General features: G+C 52.9%; 1 protein-coding gene across 9 annotated transcripts in view; it reads left to right on the top strand.

The window, feature by feature from the left end:
* The window catches only part of Ano1 (anoctamin 1), a 150,082-nt gene that overhangs the window by 65,757 nt on the left and 61,729 nt on the right, over positions 1–22,596 (top strand). For 5 of the 9 annotated variants that reach the window (XM_075972932.1, XM_075972928.1, XM_075972926.1 and 2 more), the window contains 5 exons: positions 9,388–9,486; positions 10,789–10,940; positions 12,309–12,363; positions 17,764–17,815; positions 20,269–20,324. In XM_075972932.1, coding sequence (XP_075829047.1) covers positions 9,388–9,486; positions 10,789–10,940; positions 12,309–12,363; positions 17,764–17,815; positions 20,269–20,324 — 414 coding nt within the window. Of the gene's footprint in view, positions 1–9,387; positions 9,487–10,788; positions 10,941–12,308; positions 12,364–17,763; positions 17,816–19,700; positions 19,767–20,268; positions 20,325–22,596 lie in introns of all 9 variants that reach the window. The other 4 variants (XM_075972929.1, XM_075972925.1, XM_075972927.1 and 1 more) reach the window with 1 other exon arrangement.

The raw sequence follows: 22,596 nt of genomic DNA, 5'->3' as shown, positions 1-22,596 counted from the left end.
CTCCTCTGGCCTCCCCAGGCTCCTGCACACACGTGGTGCACAAACATGAAAGCAAATACATAAATGTTTTTTTTAATTAAGTCAAAAATGAAATATGGGACTGGGATGGAGCTCAGCTGTAGAGAACTTGCCTAATATGCCTGAGAGCCTGGAGTCAGTCCTTGACACAAAAAGAAAGGCACAGGTACATGAGACAGTCCAGGTTTTCTGGTGTGTGTGTGGGGGGGGGGGTGTTCATGCATTCGTGTGTATGTACCTGCCTATGTAGCTCAGAGGATAGCCTCGGCTATTGGTGATCTTGTTTAAGGCAGTCTCTTTGTTGATTGCCACTGTGCTGCATAGCTCAGGCTATCTCTCCTATCTGTCTCCCATCTTGTTGTGAGTCCTGGGTTACAGACGCATGATGCCACACCTACCTTTACATTGGTTCAGGTCCTCATACCCACACAGCAAGGGTTGGTGCCCTGAGCCATCTTCCGGCCACCCACCACCACCACCTATTTGTGAGGACAGCGTTTCTCTATGAACCTAGGATTGCCGTTTCAGCTAGACGGCAAGCCAGCAATGCCCCAGGATCCACAGGTCTCTACCCGCCTGTGCCAGGGTTACAGGTGCACACTGCCACATCTGGTTTCCGTGAACTAAGCCTGAGTTCGTCCAGGTTCTAGTTCAAGCTTCCTACGCAACAACCCTGAGTGGTCTCCCTGCTGAGCCTTGAAGCTATCACCTGGTCCTACTGGCCTGCTGGAAGCTTGCGAGATACAGGCCTGGCAGGGCCACAGTTAGCATCTTCTGCTTGCTGTCCTGGGTGGAGCAGAGGCTGGGTCTAGACAGGCTGTTTGGACACGCATGGCAAGCCGAGATGTGAGTGGGCCCTGGCTGCCGAGATTAGCAGGCACGGCCAGCCCAGCAAGGTCAGGCTTGTTTAGGGGTGAAGAGCTAATGAGCTGCTCCCTGGGTGTGCTCAGATAACAGGGAGCCCGAGGGCTGGCAGATTTTGAAATGAGAAAGCCTGTAACGGGATCCCCCAATTGCTCTCTTACTCAATTTGAGGCAAAAATGTCAGGGTTAGGTGTCTTCAGTGGGGATCTGAGCAGGTACCCCCAAACTCTGTGCCCTCCCCACACCCCACACTAACTCTTGTGCCATTGAAATGGGTCTCCCAACCTGCATGCCATGGCATGTGACCTTTAACCACAACCCTAGCCTCTACTGGGCTGGCGATGGCTCTCGAATCCTGAAAACTAAAACTGTCCCCTGTGATGTTGCCGAAAGTGTCTGGGGCCCTAAATCACCACCAGCCAAGGGAACCCCGTTTCCACGGCTGGATGGGGAGGTGAATGATGACCTTGAAGGACATGAGATATCCTGTGTGTGCCATCAGCCACCTCTTGAGCTGTCACTGACCACAAAGTAGCATTGCAGAGGTTCACCCGGCTTCCTACAGACAGTGCTTCTGCTGTTACCAAAGTGGGGTCACAGTCTGTACCCAAAAACCACATTGGATCTCTGTCTCTAAGAGGTTGTGGGGGAGGTCTAGAACTGGGTAAGTAGGGCAGGCTGGCTTCAAACTCCCAGAGATCCTCTTGTTTCTGCCTCCGTATGCTGAGTTTAAAGATATAATTCCAGCACTCTGGGACTTTTTCTACTTTTTGCTATTAAGTTGGCTATTTCAAATTGGCTTCTTGAAGCTGGGTAGCTGAACTTGGCTGGGAGCAGTGTCCTGGGAGCCCCATGCAGACCAGACCCCCTCTGCTTGCTTTCTCACTGAGACCACTTTGCTATCCTGAGGTAGTAAGGATGACAGGTGTCCTGTGATACTGCTAGTGGACAAGGAGCAGTGCTTAACCACCAGGTCACAAGTGTGCCCAGATGTGTGGTGACTTAAGACAGCAGATTGCATCTCTTTACGTTCTGGAAGCCACAGGTCGGAAGTCAAGATGTGGGCAGAACTGTACTCTGCCTCTGCTGTTGTAGCTCATATGTCCCCTCCTTGTCACAGACAATCCCCTTGTTTGGGGTCCACCCCATCCCAGTTCAGCTTTATCTCAGCCTTCTGACATCTGCAAAGACCCTCTCTCCAAATAAGGACCCGCCTCAGGCTGTAGCATTTGAGCAGCTGTGAGGGAATGCTTTCCTTAAACCTCCCTCAGGAGTAAAGCTCTGCCCTGGAGTGAAGACAGGGCAGGGTGGCCAGCGGGCCAGCAGAGGCTTCAGAATCTGAGGCAGAGAAGTGGGGCTCACAGCCTAGGCTAGGAACAGGTCTGCCTGGAGCTGGCCTGCCTCCCCATGGGGCCAGAGTGTACCCTGTACACCCACAGGCTCCGATTCAGCAGTCCTGAGGTCCTAGACTGTCCTCTGAGTGGTAAATGAAGTAACTTGGCTCCCTGAATGCACCCCCAGAAAAGAGAGGAGCGCCCCTACCCACTGCTCAGTCCCAAGAGAGGCTCCCATGTGACCGCAGAGCCCATAGGGTAACTCTCTTCCTCACCCCCACACTGAGAAATTTAGGATGCCTCACAGAGGGAGCCTGGGTGAGCAGAAAGGACCAATGCTTTGCCCCACAGGGGTCTTTTACCACCTGCTGCCCATGAGGGGTCCTGGACCCCTGGATGAACTACATGGTGGGGAGTGGCAGTCCTTTATCTTGCTTTCTCTCGCCTCTTGCCCCCCCCACTTTGTTCTTTCCTAGCTCTCTCTTTTTCTGCCCTTCTCTCTGCCTCCCTCTCTCCCTCCTCCCCCACTTCCCTCTCTCTTTCAGTCCTTGTTTCTCTCTCTCACACACACACACCACCTCTCTCTCTGTGGGGTCAGCTTCCAGGGTTCCCATTAAAGAGACAAGAGAAATTTGTGACCAATGTGTTTTCCTCCAAGAAAATCCATTAGCATTTTTGAAGCGGAGCCTCAAAGCCGGCTGAGTATTATTTATGTCTTTGGGGTCATTGCTAAGAACACCACAGGCTTAAGTCCTGGCTTGTCTATGGGGGGTGCTTGGGGCCCTCACTGCCCTGACGCTGCACTTGACCCTGGCTTTGGCAGATCCTCCAAGACTGTGAACCCAGAATCTCATCAGTGCCTGTTTGATCTCCTGCCGCTGTGTTCATGCCAAGCTGGGGGTCACTCAGTGTGGGGGCGACGCAGCCTCTGAAGTGTAGAATGGAGTTAGATAGAACTAGCCATTTCTTGGATCAGGTGGCTTCCCCTTTCTTTGTCTCAGTTTTCCCCATCTGTTAAATGGGGTGGTAGGGAGACTTTACTCATGAGTGGTGGGTGGGGCTAGGAGAGGAACGCCAGACCTGGCACGCGGTAAGAAATGCTTTCCACAGCTCCCAAGGTCTGGGCAGCAACAGTGGCCTCACCCTATCGCCACCAAGCGGGATCAGGACTCATGTTCTTGAGAAGGGCAGGGTGGCCATGGCCCCAGGGTATGGGTAGAGGCAGGAGCATCCATTTCCAGCTGTCTCTGTGATTGTAGGCCGAGGTGGGGCTCAGCACTGTGTGTGTGTATGTGTGTGTATGTAGGGGGTGCTTCAGCCCTGGGCGCCTTCATGAGATGAGGCTGTTGGCCAGTTCATGGGATTCATAGGCCTGGAAGCAAGCTGCCCCCACCCTCACCCCGTGGGTTTCCTGGCAGAGTGTGGGGGGGTCAATCTAACTTACCTCTGATCTTAACTCCACAACTGAAGACCCCTGCCTTTGATCTGTTCACCCTAATACATGAACCATTTCCCCATGATCTCCCCCGAGGAGGAACTGGGCTCTTGCATGCTGCAGTGCTGGGCTCCAGGCTGGATAGACTTGTAACTCCCAATTCTGCCACATGTTGCTCTCTTTGGTCCCTGAAGGCCCATGCCCCCACGGCGCTACTCTGAGGATCAAGGCAGCGTGGACTGTTGCCCCTCTAGTTTGATTCGTTCTGCGGAAACATGCTTCTTTGGCCATGAATTCTGGATGTGTGGATTGTGCATTCATGCGTATGCACAGCTTATGTATGTGTGCGTGTGTGTGTAAGTTGTTGTTCTTCTCCCTTTGTTCCTTAACACATTGGCTAACTGATCGGGCTACACTGGCTGGGCACCCGCCTTTGTAGCACTGGAATTACAAGTGGTCAGGCCACCGTGCTTGACACTATGGGCTCCAGGGAGCAAACGCAGGTCCTCCAGCCTGCTTGTAAGCACTTCCTGACTGAACCATCTCCCCAGCCTGGGAAACTCACCCTGGCCAGGAGGAGGCAGGTGGCTTCAGGTAAACCCTGTCCCATTGTGGCTGCCATCTGAAGTCCTCTCTTTGGCCAGGCCTGCAGGAGCCTGACAGGTACCCTGCCGGCAGCTGTTAGCTTGAGGTAGGCCACAGCCCATGAGTGCCCCGTGGGAGTGAGCCAATGTCCCCAAGCTCTCTGGGATTCCTCTAGACCACACCAATCCTCTGACCCTGCTTTCTTTGGGGACGCTGTTCGCCAACACCGTGTCAGGATTTTTTCTCAGTACGAGTCTTTTTAATTTCTGGAAGTTCTGTTTGGTTTATTCCCAAGCCGGCTGCGTCAGTTTTTAATAGTTTCCTGTCTTTTGCAGGCCTTCCTGTCCTGAAGTTTATGTCTTTAATTGAGGTGAGCGGGCCTGACCTGTCTGTCATCCATCTAATGAGCTCACGCTCGCTAGCCAAGAGCACTGGCTTCTGTCTCTGTCACTTGTTGGTTCTCTCCAGCCGTATCCCTGGGTTGTTTGCGCCCAGTGGGCTCAGCTGTCTTTGTGCCCATCATGGACTTCCCGAAGCACTGTTCAGGGTCCCAGGGCCTGAGCCGACTATGGTAGGAACCGTCCCTGGCCACGGCCACAGGTGAAGCCATCGCACCTTCACAGGTGGTTTTACTCCTCTTTCTTCTTCGTCTTCTTTCTCCAAGCTCTGTAGGGTGACTCAGAGTAGCAGGCATGCTCACGAGAGTGTGGGGTTGTTTGGTGGTGTCTGCCCATTCCCGGGGTGTAAATTCTCCTGTACCCTCAAGCTCTTCAGCATCCACCAACCTCCTGTCCTGGGGTCAGAAGAAAGCGACTGTTCCTTTGTGGGACTCATGAAAGGGGATCTAGTCTTTATGGGAGGGTCCCTAGCGTGTTCCTTCCCACCATGGCTGGGTGGCTGTTGAAGCCAGCTCAAGCCGGGCCTGGTTCCTACCACACCCTCTGAAGACATGGTTCTAGTGTCCTCATTGGATCTTCCTTCGCTGTCATGGCATGCCTTGCAGCTCCCTGCCCTGGTACCAGCTCTGCAGAATCTTGAAGGCAGTGCATTAATCATTTTTTTTTCTAATTGTAGCCAGCATTTTTGTTTTGTTTTGTTTTCCATGGAGGATTGCCCTAGTGGGGTGGGGGAAGGGTGGCTCCACCTTAAATGGCAGCAAAGGTGTGACAGGATCTGTCTGCTGATTTCTCTGTTATCCAGCAGGCTTCAGGCAAGGGGCTGGAGAGAAACACGCCCAAGGTCTGTCCCTGACAGATTCTTGGCAAAGGGCAAGTGAGGCTGTCCACCCCTGAGAACCAGTTCATGGCTCCACAGATCCCGAGGCTCAAATCTGAGGCTAGAGTTAAGAGGACATTCCCCTAAGGGTGGGTAGGCACCAACCCATTCTTGCCATGGACTCCGGGTCTCCCTCACACTGTGAACATGGCTAGCAGTACCCATTACTGTGGGCATGCCAGTTAGCGGGCAACCCTTCCCCACCCAGGCCCATACTAGTGGCAACATATTCCAACCCCGGGGACTGTGCCTCACCCTCTGGGAGCTGTGTGGGTGGAGGAACACAGTGAGCAAGGCAAGTGAGCACCAGATTGGGTTCCCATGCCACACCTGCTGTTCAAACATCTGGATCAAGTGTCTACAGATCTTACCAGCCTCTCACCAGCTATAAGGGTACACTGAGGCAGATCAGAAGGTCTGCGAGAAGGTGGGACTGGGCCAGATGCTTAAGCTGTCTCCATCTGGTACACAGTAGGCACTTAGTACAGACTGACTGCTCCCTTTCCTCTGTCAATCACTCACTGAATACGCTGTGCCCTGGGCAGTCAGCCATCCTAGGTGCACACTGGAGCAGAGCCATAGGTCTCAAGCTCACATCTATTGAGGCAGCCATTGCCAGTGGGGAAAACCAGGTGGGAATCAGGGCATCGGACAGGTTGGGCATTGCCTTGACTGCTGCTACACAGGGCTTCAGGCACAAGGGTGAGGTGCTGTCTCAGCCACATGAACCCTTCGTGGGACCTCTGCAACTTTGTTTTTGTTTTTGTTGTTGTTGTTTTCATTTTTGTTGTTTTCTTGTTGTTGTTTTTTCATCCCTGCCCCCTTATTTTTCCTTCTGTGTTTTGAGACAGGGTCTCATGACTAGCTTTGACCTTGGTATGTAGGTGAAGCTGCTTTGAACTCCTGACTCTCCTTCCTGTCTGGGGTTACAGACATGTACCACCTGTGTGGTCAAAGATCTAGTTTACTTTTCTTTTGTGTTTGTTTGTTTGTTAATTTTTGAGACAGTTTCACACTATAGTCCAGGCTAGCCTGGAAGTCACTATGGAACCCAGACTGGCATCATGGGACACCTTTTGAACTCATAACAGTTCTTCTACTTCAATCTTTCAAGTGCTGAATGTCCTGGAACCAGTTCTAGTAAAGTCGGAGTCCTTTCATTCGGGGCTCAGGATAGAAACCTAACTCCTCAACTGCGCGCTATATGGAGCTAGGTGGCCTGACCTAATCCTCCCCACATCTTATAGCAGGGGACTTCTTGGGAACCTGTCCCTTCACGGATCCCTGTAGTCTAGCTAGGTTGTGCCGTCCCTGGGGTCTTATGTCCGTAAGTTTGTGGTTTCAAAAGTCTCAGCACAGTGATCAGGAGTAGGGACAGAACTTAGTCTTTCGAAGCCTTTGGCTATGACTGAAGGACCTGGCCATCCTCCAAGCTCCTCCTACTGCGGGAGGGCTGTGGTCAGGCTGGGTACCACATTTTTAAAAACATCTTAGTGTATTTTTGCTAAATGGGTCCCACGACCCCTTCACCAACCAGATGTTTCCTTGGGAAAGACCCGGGCACTCACGTCAGCAGGGCCCGCTTTCCCAGGGATGCTGGGACTGCAAAGAATATTTTGGGTCTTAGCGTGCGGGCGAACACTACACAGAGATTAATCTTGGTCTATAGTGGAAAAGCTAGCCTCCACCACTTGTGAGCCACAACAGACATTTCCCCCTGACTCAGGGGTGTCCCATGACATCAGCCTGTGAGTCACTGGGGCTGGGGACTCTGTGACAGGGCTGGCCAAAGCAGGAGTGGCCTAGCTTGCCTTGGAGCCAGGCTAAAGCTGTACTCAGCTGCTTCAGTCCCTTGTGTTGACTTTGCCTGTGGACCCCAAGGCTGGGGCTCAACTGCAAAGGGTACCAGAGGACTTTTGTCTGCAAACCAGACCTCATATCACCTGCCTTATAGATGAGGGAACAGGGTCAAGAGAGGTTAAGACACTTGCCATAGACCACACAGGTCTCCCAAACGCATCCCATCTATACCAGGGGGCAGCAGAAGGACCATGGATTTCTATCCTATCTGGGGTGCTTTCTCTGTCCTGGGATGATATCTGTCTCTTCAAAGGAGAAGACCAAGCCTGTAGCCAAAGTCGTCTATCCCTGGGCTCTGGCCTGAATTTTCATGCTTATCTGTGACAGAGTCTCGATTAGCCCAGCCTTGCCTGGCATTCCTTAAGAGGCTGAGAATGACTTTGAACTTCTGACTCTTCTGCCTCCACCTCTGGAGTGCTGATATTACAGGCACACCAACACTCCACCCAGTTTATGGGGTACTGGGGCTTGATCCCAGGGCCTCATGCACACCAGGCAAGTGTGTCCCCAACCTTTGTCACGTCCCCATCATGGTCTACCTCTTCCCACCAGGTGCTCTGCTCTGCAGTGTCAGCTCCCAGAGGCACCAACTTTGTGACTTTAGGTCTAGACAAATGTGTTTACTTCACCTGTCTCAGATGCTTGATTAGTTTGATTGATTGATTGATTGGATGAAACTCACCATGTAGCCCAGGAAAGCAGACTAGCCTCAGAAACAATCCCACTCAGCTTCCCAGAATTTTTTTTCTTATAGGCCATCCTCAGATGACATTGGCCTGTTAGGTTTTGGCCATTAGCCCGCGGCACACCTGTGGTCTGGGCCACTCACTCAGCCTGTGATCCTGGGCACAGAGGAGGCAGGTCACACTGGCTGCTCCGTACCTCATGGCAAGCCCCTTCAGGTCTCAGAATTGTGGGCCAGAGAGTTCTGTAGACATTTGGGGCTGAGCTCCAGTCTGCCATGAAAGGTCTTGTGAAAGCTCTGGGCAAGGTCCTGCATGTTTGTGTGACTATGTAGACACCTGTCCCTTGACAAAGGCCCCTTTCCAAGGAACCAGGTGTGGCACTTCTGCCATTGGGGAAGCACAGCTTGGGTCTGAATTGGCAGCAGGAACTTGAAGCAACTGGCCACATCACACCCACAGGCAGAACAAGGAGTTAATATATGTGTGCTTTCCTACTCATATACAACCTAGGATCCCAGGCCCAGGGAATGGTGCCATCCACAGTGGGCAGGCCTTCCTATTCATCAAGACAGTCTATTACAGAAACATGTCCACAGGCCAGCATGAAGTTAGATTGTGTCAAACTGACAAAACGAGCCATTACACTTGTCTCAAGTCAAAGCAGCACCGCAGGGGGACCTGGACTTGAACTCTTGGTGTCCCTGTGTCAGCCTCTTTAAGAATAACAGTCATAGATCTGTAGGGACGCTGGAGTTAGGCTACCGTCAGAGAGAGAACTGCATGACCCCCACAGGAGCTTCTGTCCAGTGAGCCCTGAGAGCCCCAAGTCACGGCTGAGGGCTGTGGACCTGGAATCATGAATGGTCCTCTGTTGTTAACAGGCTTTGGGGGGGGGGGGGCTCTCACTTAATTCCTGAAAACTTCCTAAGTGTTTTAGACCCCTAAGGTCCCTCCTGGCTGTGACCAGAGAATCCCTGGATTCTTGCATAAAGTGCTGTGTGTAAGAAAGGTTCCTAGCACCCAATGGTGGTGGCACACCCCTTTAATCCCAGCACTTAGGAGGCACAGGCAGGCGGATCTCTGCACAGGCAGAGTTAGAAGCCAGCCTGGTCTACAGAGTGAGTTCCAGATCCAGGACAGTTGGGACTACACAGTGAAACCCTGTCTCAAAAAAAGAGAAGAGAAAGGTGCCTAGCCATGGTGAGTATTGTCAGGACATGGCTGGTGCCAAGCTAAGGCAGACACACCTGATCAGTCACAACTGGGTATCAAGGTGAAAGGGGTCATAGCTACCAAACACCCTGACCACCAGCCCTTTTTCTCTCTGTAGACCAAAATCCACGGTGTCGGCTTTGTGAAGATCCATGCACCCTGGCATGTGCTCTGCAGGGAGGCTGAATTTTTGAAACTGAAGATGCCCACAAAGAAGGTAGGTAGGAATGTTTATATTTCAAAATACTAGTCTTGGTTTGAGGACATCCCGAAGCAGAATCATCTCCACAAACTCCTAATCACTGAGCAAGGGGAGATATTTCCTTTCCCCCATGAGGCCTCTATCCCTGCCAGGGTGGTCTTTAGAGACTCTAGGCCAGGGCTAGATAGATGCCTTAGCAGTCAGACTGCTCTTGCAAGAGAACTGGATTTCAGATTCCAGGACCACATAGGGCTGCTCACAACTGCCTGCAATGTCAGTTCCAGGGGATTCAGCGCCCTCTTCTGGCCTTTTCAGGTACCTGTACACAGATGTACATAAACACACAGGCACGCACACAGCCTTAAAAAAAGAAAAGAGTAACATTTAAGGCCCCACCCCACTGGGACACCAGGAGAAGGTCCAGGCAAAAAAGCTGCCCACTCTGTCCCAGGAATTTGACCTGAACAAATATAGTTCAGTTTGAGGCCTTGCTTCTTTGATGCTTGTGGGGTCTCAGATAATTTATCAGATTCAATTTAATTACATTTTCTAGCTTGCTGGGATTTTTCTTTTTAATCTCTGAAAACTTTATGGCTGAAGAGCAGCCTGCCAGGGAAGCTGGGCTGAGAGTCCATATTTATGTGTGGGGTGGGAGGGAGACGTTCAATGCGGCTTCTCAGATCCACTGAAGCCGCTTGGATTACAGCTTTGGAAACAAAAAGACATTTGGGGCAAATGTTTTCTAGAATGTGTTATAATTGAGCTCTTGGCCCAACTCTCCTAAAATGCTGGGTCCTTTGAGTAAGCCTGAAACAGCAGATAGAGGTCCGCCGGCTACCCAGGCGCTCTGTTCCCAGGAAGGACTATACCATTGTGTGGTATTTTTCTGACCATCACAGAAAAGAAGACTTAGTTACTTTACACATTACCCTGACCAAAGCTACTTAATGAAGGAAGAATTTATTCGCTTCAGTTTAGGGAGACCCAGATCATAATGGTGTGGAAGGCATGGAGCAGGAGCGGGAGATGGCCGGTCACATTGAATCCATGAGCACGAAGCAGAGAGAGGAACGCTGGTGCTCAGCTCACTTTCTTCCTTGTGTTCAGGCTGCGACCCCAGCCCATGGGATGATGCCATCCGCATTCAGGGTGGGTCTTCCACCTCAGCCCAGTCTAGAAACTTCCTCCAAGACACGCTCAGAGGCTTGTTTTCATGGTGATTCTAAATTGTATCAAGCTGACAAGAAACATTACCAGCTTTTACAGAAGTCAGAACGCAGTAGAGGGGCTCATGTCTCTGCCTGGTCTTGCCCACAGGTGTACCACATCAGTGAGACCCGAGGTCTCCTGAAAACCATCAACTCGGTTCTGCAGAAGATCACAGACCCCATCCAGCCCAAGGTGGCTGAGCACAGACCACAGACTACAAAGAGGCTCTCCTACCCCTTTTCCCGGGAGAAGCAGCATCTGTGAGTCAGAAGAACAGGTTGATTCCCAGCTGCCCCCACACAGGGGAATGTGTTCTTATAGTACTTCGTGACTCCTCAGCCCAGAAGAGGCTGAGGAAGCAATGTCTAAGAGCCCTGGGCACAGAGCAAGGCGATAAAGGAGCTTTGCCTGGCTTGGTAATGCATAGGGAAAACTGCCTGGTCCCTGGCTTGAGCAAAGGTCTAGGCTACACAGACCTAGCTTTGTCCCCTGAGCCCTGGTTCCTTGTCACGAAACCTCAGCAGCCCATGGAGCAGCTGGTGAGGCAGCAATGGACTGATCAAGAAGCCTCCCTCAAGGGAGTCCGAAGGCCCTGGGGCTTCACAGTCAGCAGTGTGTTGCCTGGCAGTGCTGGGTCTGTTCTGGAACCTTCCATCCTCCCTGTTCCTAAGGGGCAGTGGTACATAGCCACCTGGCTCAGGTGGAACAGTTGCAAGGCCTCCCCAGGCCTCGTCTCACTGGCAGAAATGGGAGAAAGGGCTTGGGTACCAGATACCCAGGCAGTTTGGATGGCCAGGCCCAGGAGCAAGTGGCTTTGGGGTGCTGTGGCCTCAAGGATATCCAGGGGGCAATGAGCATGCACCCACACTTTAGCTCAGAACAGAGGCCTTTGCTTTGCAAAGATAGTGGTGGCTTTTGGGGAGCCACATGCTGCCCTGACTCCACTGGCCAGTCTTTGATGGACTGGACACACTGCCGTGCGACCTCTGCCAGCTCAGGGGCATGAGAGGTTCATACCCATTGTCCAAATCCTGCTCATTTCCACCCTGTTCTTACTAAGCATCCCAGGGAATGGTGGCTTCAGAGATATTCTTGTGCCCTAGAAACCTCAAACTATCTCTGTGTGGCCCAGAGCACCTGTATGCAAACCATTTCCTGGGAGCGTGTCCTCAAAGCCGAAGCCATCATGTGGAGGGATGACACCATCCCTGTCCCCTGACACTGAAACTGGGACTTGAAAGACTGCCTGCCTGGATTTTAATTTCATCCAAACCAGGCTTGGCTGAGCATGGTCGTACCTGCCTTCTATCCCAGTGCTGAGGAGGTGGAGGCAGGGGGATGAGGCTTTCAAGGCCATCCTCAGCTACACAGCCAGTTGAAGACCAGCCGTCTCCAACAAAACAAAATGACAAACTAGAGTTGGAGGGCACCCTCAGTTGCCTTCCCAGCAATGGTGGTCTCAGAGCACACTGGGCTGATGAGATCAGCTAATGCCCTGCCCGGGGACAGGGGAACCTGTGCCTGCTATGAGGATAGTCAGACCCCTCACGGTCACTGTTATTAGAGACAGGATGAGTTCCCAAGCTGGGAGCTTACAGCGGTCGCCTTGTCTCCTTCTGTTCTTGCAGATTCGACCTGACTGACAGGGACTCCTTTTTCGACAGCAAAACCCGGAGCACAATAGTGAGTAGGCGTCCTGGAATTGCTCGTCAGAGGGTGCCCTGGGGACCCTGGTGATCATTTCATTTCTCCGGAACTCCTCGGGGTGGAAGCCGGCTCTAATTGCCTGTGACAAAAATAATTAGAATAATGAATCAGGAGGGCAGTGGGTGGCCCAGGGGAGGGAGGCCCTGGCTGCTCGGTTTGGAGGAGGAGCGTGAGAAAGGATTAAGCTGCAGGAAGCTGGGGGAGGGGACCTCCAGGCCTAGCTCCAAGCCTGCAGACCCCCCTGGTCACTCCATTCTGGTAGAGTTTGCAAGGGGCTTGGCCGGCGATGTCTGAGCAGGCCAGGCAGCTCAGCCTTGGCACATGTATTAGTTTAACATCCCAAGGCCTTTGCCAGTGCAGCCAGCCTAGGTTGCAATCTGACCATGCAGGCCACCCTGCCCTACTCAGGGCATTGGCTTAGTGTTTATCCTTCAGCTGCCAGTTTGACTGCCAGCCAAGCTGGGATTGTGCGTGGCACAGGACCCAACTCCTATCTAAACAAGAAATCCGCCTGGCGGCTAAGGCCTGCTCTGTTCTCTCCTGCCTGGAGCACCCAGCCTGGCTGGGTCACAGTCAGGGCTGAGGGAAAGCTGTGCGTTTGCCTGGCACAGGGAACTTCTTGCAGCCACCACCCTGCAGGAAGGTGGCACAGGTCCTGTTGGTGAAGGAGGCTCAGACCCAGGACAGGCAGGTGTTCCCCTCTGCTGCCTCTTCCCTTACCTGTACCTGTAAGGAAGGCTCTCAAACTGTGCCAGAACAGGACTGATTCTGGTTTGTCCCCCCAGGGGCAGGGTAGCACCCCATCAGCAGTCCCGTGGCGCAGTGTGCTCTTGTTATCATTGGTGCTTTTAATTTTTTGCGTGTTTATTAACTTACTTTTTGAGGGTGGTGAGTACATGTACCATGGTGTATGTGGTAGAGGCCAGGGGACAACCCTAGGGAACTGATCCTCTCCTTCTGGGGATTGAACTCAGACAGTCAAACTTGGCAGCAAGAACCTTTACCTGCTGAACCATTTGGCCTTCCTACTATTGATTAAGTTTGACGATTCAATTTCATGATAATAAGCGACAAAAAACTTGGGCAAAGACATAGCCTCTGGTTAAACTGGTACTGGTGTGTTTGAGGGGCAACCATATCCCCCTTGGCCTTTGTTTCTTGCGAGAACCCCTTACAGTGTGACCCGCAGAGTCTCTCCCACATCACTGTAACAGCTATGTGCCCATGCTTCGGTGTGTGTGCCTTCATTTGCACGTTTCCCAGGGTGTCCGATGCCTCAGGAAGAACTTTTGCAAGCATACTTTAGCTGTGGGAAGGTGCCTGACGTGGGAGGGGTTGTGAACAATTCTGACATCTCTTCCTGGTGATTAGCTGTGGGACTATTTGGTCTGAGATTCCCCTGGGTGAATGCTGCTATTTACATTGAGCCAGAGAGGGCACTAGGGACAGCAGAGGTGGAGAGCCATGACTCTTTGCTGCTGGAGGAAGGAAGGAGAGACACTACCTCCCAGAGACCCTGAGGCCAGTGTGTAGACCACCTCTGTGCTCCAAAGGGATTTGCTGATTCGCAGACCTGCATGGCTGGTCAGGTCTCATCTCATGGTTTAGGCCAAGGTGTGACAACCTCTTCCTCCTCACTGGCCACTTCTCTCCTGACACTGGGGTGGCTCATGTACAAGCTATTTGGAGTCAAAGACCAGCAGCTTTAGAGAGACAAGAGCTTCTTGTGCTCGCTGGGATTTTAAACAGTGGGCCTGTAGGCAGTGGGGAGCCATAAAAGGTTGTCAGGTAAGGTGTTTCATATACTCAGTTATGTTTACTCTCAAGGGTTGGCTGTGAGAAAGGGGTGAAAGGCGTGTGTGTAGTCACATGGTGCAGATGGATGGATGTGAGTCGTGTGGTGGTAGAGGTGGATGTGTGGTCACCTGGTGGAGGTGGGTGGATGTGGGGTCACATGGTGGAGGTGGATGTGGGGTCACCTGGTGGAGGTGGATGTGGGGTCACATGGTGGAGGTGGATGCATGTGGGGTCACATGGTGGAGGTGGATGGATGTGGGGTCACATGGTGGAGGTGGATGGACGTGGGGGTCACATGGTGGAGGTGGATGCATGTGGGGTCACATGGTGGAGGTGGATGCATGTGGGGTCACATGGTGGAGGTGGATGGATGTGGGGTCACATGGTGGAGGTGGGTGGATATGGAGTCACATGGTAGAGGTGGATGGATATGGGGTCACATGGTGGTGGAAGTGGATGGATGTGGGGTCACATGGTGGAGGTGGATGGATGTGGGGTCACCTGGTGGAGGTGGATGGATGTGGGGTCACATGGTGGTGGAAGTGGATGGATGTGGGGTCACATGGTGGAGGTGGATGTGGGGTCACATGGTGGAGGTGGATGTGGGGTCACATGGTGGAGGTGGATGTGGGGTCACATGGTGGAGGTGGATGTGGGGTCACATGGTGGAGGTGGATGTGGGGTCACATGGTGGAAGTGGATGGATGTGGGGTCACCTGGTGGAGGTGGATGGATGTGGGGTCACATGGTGGAGGTGGATGGATGTGGGGTCACATGGTGGAGGTGGATGTGGGGTCACCTGGTGGAGGTGGATGGATGTGGGGTCACATGGTGAAAGTGGATGGATGTGGGGTCACATGGTGGAGGTGGATGTGGGGTCACATGGTGAGGTGGATGGATGTGGGGTCACCTGGTGGAGGTGGATGGATGTGGGGTCACATGGTGGTGGAAGTGGATGGATGTGGGGTCACCTGGTGGAGGTGGATGGATGTGGGGTCACATGGTGGAGGTGGATGGATGTGGGGTCACATGGTGGAGGTGGGTGGATGTGGGGTCACATGGTAGAGGTGGATGGATGTGGGGTCACCTGGTGGAGGTGGATGGATGTGGGGTCACATGGTGGAGGTGGATGGATGTGGGGTCACATGGTGAGGTGGATGGATGTGGGGTCACATGGTGGAGGTGGATGTGGGGTCACCTGGTGGAGGTGGATGGATGTGGGGTCACATGGTGGAGGTGGATGGATGTGGGGTCACATGGTGGAGGTGGATGGATGTGGGGTCACATGGTGAGGTGGATGGATGTGGGGTCACATGGTGAGGTGGATGGATGTGGGGTCACATGGTGGAGGTGGATATGGGGTCACATGGTAGAGGTGGATGGATGTGGGGTCACCTGGTGGAGGTGGATGGATATGGGGTCACCTGGTGGAGGTGGATGGATATGGGGTCACATGGTGGTGGAGGTGGATGGATGTGGGGGTCACCTGGTAGAGGTGGATGGACGTGGGGTCACATGGTAGAGGTGGATGGATGTGGGGTCACATGGTGGTGGAGATGGATGGATGTGGGGTCACATGGTGGTGGAGGTGGATGTGGGGTCACCTGGTGGTGGAGGTGGATGGATGTGGGGTCACATGGTGGAGGTGTGGTCACATGGTGGTGAAGGTGGATGGATGTGGGGTCACATGGTGGAGGTGGATGGATGTGGGGTCACATGGTGGTGGAGATGGATGGATGTGGGGTCACATGGTGGTGGAGGTGGATGTGGGGTCACCTGGTGGTGGAGGTGGATGGATGTGGGGTCACATGGTGGAGGTGTGGTCACATGGTGGTGAAGGTGGATGGATGTGGGGTCACATGGTGGAGGTGGATGGATGTGGGGTCACATGGTGGAGGTGGATGGATGTGGGGTCACATGGTGGAGGTGGATGGATGTGTGGTCACATGGTGGAGGTGGATGGATGTGGGGTCACATGGTGGAGGTGGATGGATGTGGGGTCACATGGTGGAGGTGGATGGATGTGGGGTCACCTGGTGGAGGTGGATGGATGTGGGGTCACATGGTGGAGGTGGATGGATGTGGGGTCACATGGTGAAGGTGGATGGATGTGGGGTCACATGGTGGTGAAGGTGGATGGACGTGGGGTCAAGGGTGGTGGAGGTGGATGGACGTGGGGTCACATGGTTTAGGTGGATGGACGTGGGGTCACCAGAGTACAGATGAATGGATGTGGGGTCATGGGCGGTGGAGGTGGATGGATGTTGAGTCGTGGCTGTCATGACTGTGTGAGCGGAGAGCAGGAGGTGGTTGTGGAATAAGCAGAAGGCCATGACAGGTTAACCAGTTCGACATACAGAGTGACAGAGAGGGTCCTGGAGAGCAATTGAGTAGGGATTTATTAAGTACCTACAGTGTGCTCTCTCCAGGAGGGAGGGAGGAAGTATTGAGAACATCAATCGCAGGGCGGATGGTGAATGACAGACAGTACAGGATAGGACAGAACTATGTCACAGGCCTTCTAATGTGATCCTGGGACATCTTAGAACTGTGGGGGTGAGTGCTTTTACCAGAGGCTGCAAGAGGGAACTCAAAGCAAGAGGCTAGGGCTGCTGACAGAGGAGCCGAAGATGTAATGGCAGAGCCAGATGGTGCAGGCCTAGAGGCCAGTGGAGGGTCACTGGTCTTGCCTGCGTGAACACAGTACAGGGTTTGAGGAGTAATCAGCATGCTCAGAAATCCTCACCTGTGGATCGTGGACAGAGCTACACCTGTGCCTCAGCTGGTAGACTGTTTGCCTAGATGACAGGAGGCCCTGGGTTCGATCCCCAGCACCCCATAAACCAAACACGTGGTGCACACCTGCAGTGCCAGCCCTTAGGAGAGGAAAGCAGGAAGAGCAGAAGTTTTAAGTTGTCCTTGACAATAAATATGTTTGAGGTCAGCCCTGGCTAGGTGAAATAAAATGAAACTAATTAGATCATGGTCATTTATTCTAAGCTCATTTTTCACAGAGTTAAATTGAGGCACTGGGGTGGTGGTGCAATTTGCACATGCTCTCCTAACGCAGCCCCAGTCAAACAAGACTCGTCAGCCAGGGCTCCTGAGAACACCAAGCAAAGTATCTCATTAGTCAGTCAGCTATGAAGAGGGATGGGGTCCCTCCATGGGGGCTTGTGTGCCCAGTGTGGTTGGGGCCTTGAAATCCACGGCCACACCTGGCCCCCCTCTGGGCATCTAACCCACACAGAACTGCATGCCAGCTCGCTGCTCCTGCTCTTGCCTCCACAAAGGGGCAGTGAGCTGCTGCAGGGCACCAAGATGGCTATTATATCTCCCATGCCACCCCCGCCCCCTTAGTTCCTAGGAATGTGCCCACTGCACATGACTAACACCTTGTTAGTCCTGGAGCAGGACGTGAAGAAAGAGGGTTCTCTGTGACCCCTATGTCTCTTACCTCTGGAAGTTACTTGCTAGAGTCCCAAACCCAGGACCCTCCTGGTGCCCCGTGACTGTGGCCTTTGACTGGCAGAGCAGCAGAGTAACCACTCCCCATTTCTGTCCCTCCCTCTGTGCTAGGTCTATGAAATTCTGAAGAGAACAACCTGCACCAAGGCCAAGTATAGCATGGGTAAGGACACTCTGTGGATTTGAGGTCAGCGGCTGCTTCTGAGTGGCCTTCTTGCCTCTGAGCCCTCTCAGGGGGGTGGGTATCTGGCTTGGGGCTTCCTCAAAGAGATTTGATTTAAGCCTATGTTGGTTCAGAACAGAGGGCTGGGAAACTGGCAGAAAAGCCGTGCCAGGGTCCTGTTCCCTGTGGATTTATAGCCAGGCGCTTTACACCCAGAGGTGCTGTGCCCTTGGCTGAAGGTTCTTGTTGGTATAAGGCCAGCTTCCCGCAGAGAGACCCTAAACCATGAAAAAGAAACAGACAAATGGTTCCAAATTCCTCTTTGATTATAAGTTCAACAAAAAAGAATGACAGAGGAGTCCTTGGGGACCACAGCCCAGTTCAAGGCTGTTGGAAATAGCAGCCCAAGGAGAACAGTGGCCAAACTGTTGTGTGATCGGACTGAGATAGGCCAGGCTGCGGGGAGGGTTCTTCCAGGACTCAGGGACGGCATGTCGCCTGACTAGTGTGACCCACAGGTGGCCACAGGGACACTCTGAGATGTCCAACTCTATATCTTGATTCATTGGAGTTAGGGACCCAGCCAGAAACCCAGGAGCCCTGTCCCCATTGGCCTGGTCCTTGTACCCTGGGTGAATGGAGGAGGAAGCAAACTCGGGGGTTGTTCAAGTTACCACTGTCAGAGCACAGCTGGGACGAAGCCTCTAGAAGTAGAAAGAGTACGTGACTCCAGTCCAAGCACCATCGGGTCCCGTTCATAGAATTAAATGTGGCTTCCATGAAGGTCTGTAGAGCAGGCTGGACTGGAGCTAACCCCTATTCTAGCTTGATCCTGAGGCAGAGGGGCTGGGTTGGTTCCCAGGCCTATTTTTTTCTTAAACTTCTCTAGTTCCCTTGCCTCTGTGTAGAAGAGAGAGATCAGGGTGCCTTTGTAACCCCACTTCATAGTGGCACCTGGCCTGGGAGCTCTACTGACCAACGAAGTCACTTAGTGACCCTCTATCGACTAGTGATGGGCTCCTGACAGCCCCTCTCCGTCCCAGGGGCTGCTCTCAGGTACTGGGTTCTAGGGTAAGGAAACAGAGAAGCTAGCATGCAGTTCCACAGACGGGGCTGGGAACGCTAGAGTGATTGGGAGCCATGGTCAGGGAAGGCCTCCCAGATGAGGACAGAGAAGACTTAGGAAAGAGGGTTGGCAAGCCTGCCACACAAACCCAAGCAAGGCCCTGTGGCAGCTCCACTCTGGGTGCATGCTAGGAAGGGTGAGGAGGCCACAGGCCAGGATCCAGCTCCACATACATTTTCCATGTGAGGCGAACTTTCTGCTTCTGAGCCTGGCTTCAGTCACGCGCTCTGGCTGCCTCTGGCTGTGATTCCTAAGTGTCCCTCGGTGCACCTGGCTGTTCCAGGTCACTATCCAAGGAGATGGTTCTTGAGCCACATTGCATAGAATCAGCTTACAGGCTGTTGAGAAAAGTTGGCCCACATGGGGTCACTTAGAAAGCCACTCTGCCCTGCAGGGGGTTCTGGGGCAACAGTTGAAAGTCTGGGGGGACGAGGATCTAAGACATTGGTCCCAAGGATGTCAAAACCAGAGCAGTTTTCCAAGATCTCCTCCATCCCTGGGTTCTCTCTCCTCCCCACCTTCACTAGCAGGGTCTGGAGACAGGCACAGCATCCCTGCAGCAGACAGGTGTAAATGTGACTGTTTTTATTTCTCCTATGCCGGTTGTGGGCTCTGGGCCCAGCCAGCAAAGCCCCAGCCATCCTCCTTCGGCCCTGAGCACTTGACCATGAACCCTTTGCCTCTACCAGCTTTCTTCCCCAAATGTAGCTTTGACCCTTCCAGGCCCTTCTGTGTAACTAATAGCCAATGTGTAAACAGGGCAAGGAGAGGGAAGAAGGAAGGACTCTGCCCTTCTAAGTAAACGGCGGAAGTGTGGGAAATACGGTAAGAGCGGGGCCTCCTCTTCCGCTTCTCCCATCAACTTACAAGCTAATTCCAAATTGTATGTGTGTTTCCTGACACCATCAATTTCCCATCCGTCCATCTTCTCATGATCAGCTTCTCTGACCGCTCGGAGGCCATCTTTCCATCTGCAGACTCTCCCTCAGGCCGGTGGGGGTAACTGGCAAATCCGAGGTTTGGGGGTGACTGAACTGCTCCTGCCTCCTTCCTCAGGGACAGAACTTCCTCTTGGGGTGTGCTCTGCGTCTTCCTAACCCTACCAATCAAGCATGTTGAAATCATCTCTAGTGGATAGCTAACTCGCCCTGCTGCGTTCTACCCCGGGGAAGAACCCCAAGATGGTGACTGGGCTCTGGGTAGCCTGGTGCGTCTGGCTTTGAGCAGCATCCTCCCTGTGAACCGGAGCACCCTGTGATGGCTCTGACTTCCAGATGTGGGCAGCAGGCTTGCTGGTCCTTAACTTCTCTCTACCTCTGTTTTTAAGGCATCACCAGCCTTCTGGCCAACGGCGTATACTCAGCCGCGTACCCTCTGCACGACGTAAGTAACCTTCACACATACTTAATTCTGCATCGTTTGATTCCCCACCCACCCCCAGTCTTCAAGGGCCACGCCTCTTGGGAGCTTCAGTTATCCTGCGGTCACAGCTTCCTGCTTGGCCTTCTCTGTCCCCCTCAGTGGGAGCTGGAAAAGTCACACACAGGGCTGTCTTGGCAGACAGAACAATCCCATGAAAACGGGGAAGACTGTGGGAGAGGCCAGGCTGGCTTCCTCCATACCTCGCAGCCAGCTGATCCACAGGGTGTTTGCCCTGGCTCCAGCTCTGCCACCCTGGGCTCTGGCATTCACCAGGGCTCTGTGTACAGCAAATGACCAGCTTCCTGGGTTGAGTGTCCAAATCCAGCTGGCCTCTCTTTGACAAATTTCACTTTTGCTGTGGCCAGGGGTGAAGAGATAGGGTGAGATAGTCTCCTTATTTTCTTCATGGAAACCGGGATTATGCTGTGAGGCCTGAGGAATGTGTGAGCCCCAGCAGAGGCTCCCTGGAACTCGCCAAATGTAGAGTGTAGCTGGACCAGGAACCCAGAGCAGAAGGGAAGGAAGACAGGCCTGGGGGTTGGCAGACCGGGATCTCATGCTTCTGCTCTTGCTTCCACTGGCCTTGAGCAGCTTGGTAGGACTAATGTCTATAACAGCAGGACAGATGTGGGTATCAGAACAAGTCCAGCAAGAAATCACTTTTAGGAGGAGACAGGATTGCTGAAATAGCACAGGGCAATGGGCCATGTAGGGGACTTTGCGGGAGAGGCCAACAAGCTAGGCTCATCTGTCCCCTCATCTTACCTTCCCAACCCTAACTGGGGCCCTCACCACACTGTAGCGCTAGGGATTTGGGGTCAATTGTGCCTTTGTATGTGCTCCTCTTCTGTTTGCCTGCGGCGATGTTTTTCTCTGCCTCTTCTCTCCAGTCCCCTTGATGCCTTCCTCCCTTCGCTGGCCTTCCAAGGCCCCTTATCCCACAGGGAGAGGGCTGCCCGGCCACAGTGTGCGTGCATATGTGAGTGTGTGTGTGTGTGTGTGTGTGTGTGGTGTTAGCTGTTAGTGGGACTTGGGCTCTCTGGCCTCCTCCTCAAGGGATTTGTTGCTTTGTAAATATTTCCAGGGTAGTGCCCTGATCCTTCAGGCCCTGACGGTACTTCTGGTCCCTCCCATGAAGTCTCTGCTCCTCTCCTGAGCCCCCACCTCTTCAGGATACCACTGGGCTCCAGGATACAGCCATGCCCAGCCTAGCGCTGCCCTGCCTTCCCTGGTATAGCTGGAGCCCAGAAGTTAAAGTGTTTCTAGGCCCTGGTCGGCTTTGAGCTGGCCCTTTGCATCTTAAAGGGAAAGGATTGGAAAACTTTTCGCAGAACCTACTACACTCCAACCACTGCATACACTGGAAATTTTATCTCATTTAACCCAGTGAAAATACAGATTCAGAGAGGTTTAGAAGCTTTCCAAAAGTCACAGATCCCTGCGAGGAACTGCGAATAAAGACCACTTGTGATTGGCACCCTGTTGCATGTCCCTAGTGGTGCCACCACGTGTTTCCCTTTCCTGAAGGTCAAATGCTTTCTTTGCCAAGCAGAGCTGTCATCGTTCCTTATGCAGCAGCTCTATGAAAGCCACACTTTCCATGTTAAAGATGGGGAAACAGAGGCTTGTGGGACTCAGGCAGCTTGCTCAGGAATGCACAGCCTAGAAGCAGAGCCTAGAACCTCTGGACATTAAGGAAATTTCCATCCATAAACTTAGCAAACAACCAAACAGCACACATTCCATTAAGTATCAAGCTCACACTGAAACAACTAGGGAAGTCAGGAGTGATGTCACACAGCTGCCATCTCATAACTCAGAAGGATGAAGCAGGAGGATGGTGAGTTTGAGGCTAACCTGAGCTGCCTAGTAGGACCTTGTAGCAAAATACTAAATAAGCATGCTTTTAATACCAGCACTTGGGAGGCAGAGGCAGGCGGATCTCTGTGAGTTCAAGGCCAGCCTGGTTTGCAGAGCTAGTTCTACGACAGCCAAGGCTACACAAAGAAACCCTATCTCCAAAACCAAACATGAAAGCAAAATACAAAACTAATTCTAAGAAAAATAACTTGCTCTGAAGTGAGCCAGGTCTGCCTTGTGCCCTTAAACAGAGGGCACAGATGGAGGTTAAGTGAGACTGGACCAGAGAGAGATTGGTGACTCTGCTTACTCTACAGTGCTTGGTGCTTGCCTGTATATTCTGCATCCATCTCCTGTCCTCCACTCATGCCCC

Source organism: Microtus pennsylvanicus, chromosome 5 (genome assembly GCF_037038515.1).
Source record: "Microtus pennsylvanicus isolate mMicPen1 chromosome 5, mMicPen1.hap1, whole genome shotgun sequence".
Taxonomy (NCBI): Eukaryota; Metazoa; Chordata; class Mammalia; order Rodentia; family Cricetidae; genus Microtus; species Microtus pennsylvanicus.
Note: the sequence above shows the minus strand (reverse complement) of the source record. Positions and strands in the feature narration are given on the sequence as shown.